This window comes from Hippocampus comes, unplaced genomic scaffold (genome assembly GCF_001891065.2).
Source record: "Hippocampus comes isolate QL1 unplaced genomic scaffold, H_comes_QL1_v1.1 scaffold444, whole genome shotgun sequence".
Taxonomy (NCBI): Eukaryota; Metazoa; Chordata; class Actinopteri; order Syngnathiformes; family Syngnathidae; genus Hippocampus; species Hippocampus comes.
This window is the reverse complement of record NW_017805078.1, coordinates 89,812-93,217: the sequence shown is the minus strand read 5'-3', so window position 1 is coordinate 93,217 and position 3,406 is coordinate 89,812. Positions and strand designations below refer to the sequence as shown.

At 56.0% G+C, this 3,406-nt stretch overlaps 1 protein-coding gene across 1 annotated transcript in view; it reads left to right on the top strand.

Annotated features, from left to right (window-relative positions):
• Nucleotides 1-3,406, top strand: part of LOC109513097 (ice-structuring glycoprotein) — a 9,372-nt gene that overhangs the window by 4,372 nt on the left and 1,594 nt on the right. The window contains exons 5-11 of the mRNA XM_019865312.1: nt 274-327; nt 1,347-1,715; nt 2,275-2,373; nt 2,452-2,538; nt 2,628-2,785; nt 2,881-2,979; nt 3,051-3,210. Coding sequence (XP_019720871.1) covers nt 297-327; nt 1,347-1,715; nt 2,275-2,373; nt 2,452-2,538; nt 2,628-2,785; nt 2,881-2,979; nt 3,051-3,210 — 1,003 coding nt within the window. The 5' untranslated portion in view covers nt 274-296. The remainder of the gene's footprint in view (nt 1-273; nt 328-1,346; nt 1,716-2,274; nt 2,374-2,451; nt 2,539-2,627; nt 2,786-2,880; nt 2,980-3,050; nt 3,211-3,406) is intronic.

Here is a 3,406-nt window from a genome sequence, read left to right as displayed (position 1 = left end):
GCGTCGCCAGACAAACGGCGAAAAACAAATCGGGCAAAAAAAAAAAAAAATAGCAAAAGGGGGTCGGGGATCGTCAGCGCTCTCCGTTCTTTTGTCTCCGTCGCCGCCACAGAGCAAACAATGAGGAGATGGCGTTCCCCTCAACAACGGGGGCCATTGTGTCGTCAAAGGGGGAGGATGACAAAGCTCACGTTTGCTCAGATGGCCGACGGAGAAAGAGCCTCTCGTGCTCCGACGCGAGGCTCATCCCTGTTTGTTTGTTTGTCCTTGCAGGCTCCTCTTCGGCCACGGCGACAATGGCCTCCACCACGTTGCGGATGTCCGCAGGTACCGGATAACGCTCCGTTGAACAAAGCCTGAACTTTTCACCTTGTCTGGGATCTGCTTTGTCTCATGACATCACTACCGTCGAGAAATTGTAGCATATGTACTTTTGACACTGGGCGGAAAAAAAAAAATGGAGTTAGGTGGTGATGACAAAGGTGGACGGACGATTTTGAAAGCGCAATCAATCCGCGGGTGCCGCCTGTTAGCATCAAATGGAGAATTCCAACACTGCGTATCAAAAACGACCACTGAAGCATGACTGTGGCAAACGTTTTTCGCAAGCCGACGCGTCAAAAGCGAGATTGTTCCAAGAGCGGGTGTCGCCGCCGTCCAAAATTGCAACCGTCTTTGTTTTGATTCGATTTCGAGAAAAAACTTTCATTGAAGGGAAAAATGCTCACGTCCACGTTGAATCTTGCGGCTGATTTCAAAGGACTCGCTGTGGGATTTGCGGGGGGGGGCGGCGCAAGGCCTCCGGGTGCTCTCGGTGGCCGCGCCGTGCCACGCCCAGAAGCGGGCGTGGCACGGCTTTAGTGGCGCGCAACAAAATCTCCGCCACAGTTCAGTCGGATTTCGCTTCAAAGTTTCATACGCGGACATATTTAAGACCTCGTTGTTGTTCTTTTTTTTTTTTTTCATTGTACAGTACGGTCGGCCTCACGGCGCAGAGGTCCGGGGCTTCGATTTCGGGCCCCGGCCTCCCTCGTTGCGGACTTGCCGCGTTTCCTCGCTCGTTCCCGAAGCGCGCGCGGCAGCTTGATCGAACGATCGGATGAATCGGGAGCGTCGGTCTGTGTGCGCCCCGCCGTTGGCCGGCCGGCGGTTGGGGGCGGAGCCTGCTCACCTCCCGATGACGGCACGGTATCTTTTCTTCTACTTTGGGCTCAGATCGGTCTTCCGGTACTTTTTTTTCCCACTAGAAGCGCAGTGTTGCAGCGGGTCACCGAAAAATGTCAAATTCGATTTGCGAATAAATCGAAATCAAAGGTCAGCTCATTTGGAGTTTTCTGTTTCCGCAGGCCGGATCGGTGTGGCGCGACCGCGCGTCCTCTTCTTGGGTCTCTTGGTCCTCCTCGCGATGTCAAGAGGCGCGGCCGGCGCCACCTGGTCTTCTCCGGTCAGCTGGACGGCCGCGGGTACGAGCGCGCCCCCCGCCGCCGCCTCGCCTTCTTCGGGAGCGCCCGTGAGCGATGCCACCCGGGGCCCCTCCACAGCGGCGGCCGGCGGAACGAGCGCCGCCGGTTCGGTCGCCGCTCCGAATACGGGAAGCATCTCTCCCGCCTCTGCCGCCGCAGCCACGCCCGCGTCCGGCGCCACCTGGAGTCCGAGTAGCGGCTCCGGCGTGCCGTCGACCGTCATGACGATGTCCTCCGCCGCCGTGTCAACTGGTGCGTTTTTGTTTGATTGGGTGAAGTCATTCATGTTGTTTCCCGGGGTGTAAACGATCCCTCGGCATAAAGTATGTTTTCGAGAAACTAAATTCCAATGGAAAAAGACTGAAAAATGTCATTTGCCAGAAAAGTTTAGTTTTTAATTCTACCCCCCCCCCCAAAATAAAAACAAAAAAAATCTTGAGAAATTCCAACCCCAAAACTTTTCCATCGCATTAGACTGCAAATTTCCCCCAGTGTGGGACAAATAAAGGTTATCTTATCTTCAACTACCATCCAAGAGTCATCCTATTTTCACATTTTTCATGAGATTAAAATGATTTCATTTTTTAAGGGAAAGGGGAAAAAAAAAATTCAAGTCAATAAAAACACGAACAATGCCTTTGTCGTACGATTCCAATCATCACGAGATCCTCGCAACTTTAGATTAGATGTTCTGAAAAAACAAAAGTCCGAATATGATGAGAAAAAAACCCTTTTTTTTTTTTTTTCATTTATGATGAGAAAAAAAATCTTTTTGCGATCAAGTCTAAGCCCCTCCCCCCTCCATTGGCAGCCACCGGAGCCATGGCCAGCGCGAGCTGGAAGCCGGCGAGCGGCTCTGCGACTGCGACCCCCACCGCCGCCGCCTCCGCCGTGATGTCCACATCTGCCGGTATATGTTTTGCATCGCCGCTTGATGTCATTCATCTCGTTTGCCACACCCCCTTCCTTCAAAATGTCCCTCATCCAGGATCCACTTCCGGTCCCTCCTCCTCCGCAGCCGCGCTCCTCGCCAGCACCGCCGCAAGTCCAAAGAGCGTCTCGACAGCTTCCGTCGGTAGGTTTTGTTTCAGCGCTTGACACCAAACGGGTCGTTGCTGTTTTTTTTTTGGGGGGGGGCTCTAAACAATGCGGCACCTCCCCCAGCCACGCCCCCCGTCACCGGGACAACTCGGAGCCCAAACGCGGGCTCCGGACACCCCGCGATGACGCGGATGACCTCCACCCCCGGCGGTCGGTTTGCTTCCGCGGCCAGTGCGACGACGACGATGATGATGATGACGACGACGCCGCCGATGGACGTGGCAAGCCCCGACACGATCCACACGCATGCGCCCGTTTTGCATCGCTCGCAAACTCCGGCGCCGATCATCAGCCTCTTTTGTCTCCCCAAATGCAGATCTACTGTCCGGTATTGTCGTGCAATTCCTCCTTGCAATGCGACGCCACGTACGCCAGTCACAACGCCACGCCGTGCGCCGCCGGCCAATGGTGTCAGGTAGGCGGCCTCGTCGTCTCTCTGCGAAAGCGGCGAGGACGCCGTGACTTTTTTTTTGGTTTCCCCGTCAGTTGTGGAAGATGGCGAGCGCGCACTACGCGGCCAACTGCAGCGCCTCCTGCGGCGGCGGATGCGCCCGCGCCACCGACGCCCGTTGCGCCGTCGCCTGCTGCAACGCCACGGGCTGCCTCGCCGACGCGTTCGCGTCCCTGGCCGCCACGACGTCTGCGGGTGACCCTTGAACTTTTTCCCGATCCGCCGCTCGAGCGTGCTTGTCGCGCAACCCTTCCTTCAAAATGTCCCTCATCCAGGATCCACTTCCGGTCTCTCCTCCTCCTCCTCCGCCGCAAGTCCAAAGAGCGGCTCGACAGCTTCCGTCGGTAGGTTTTGTTTCAGCGCTTGACACCAAACGGGTCGTTGCTGTTTT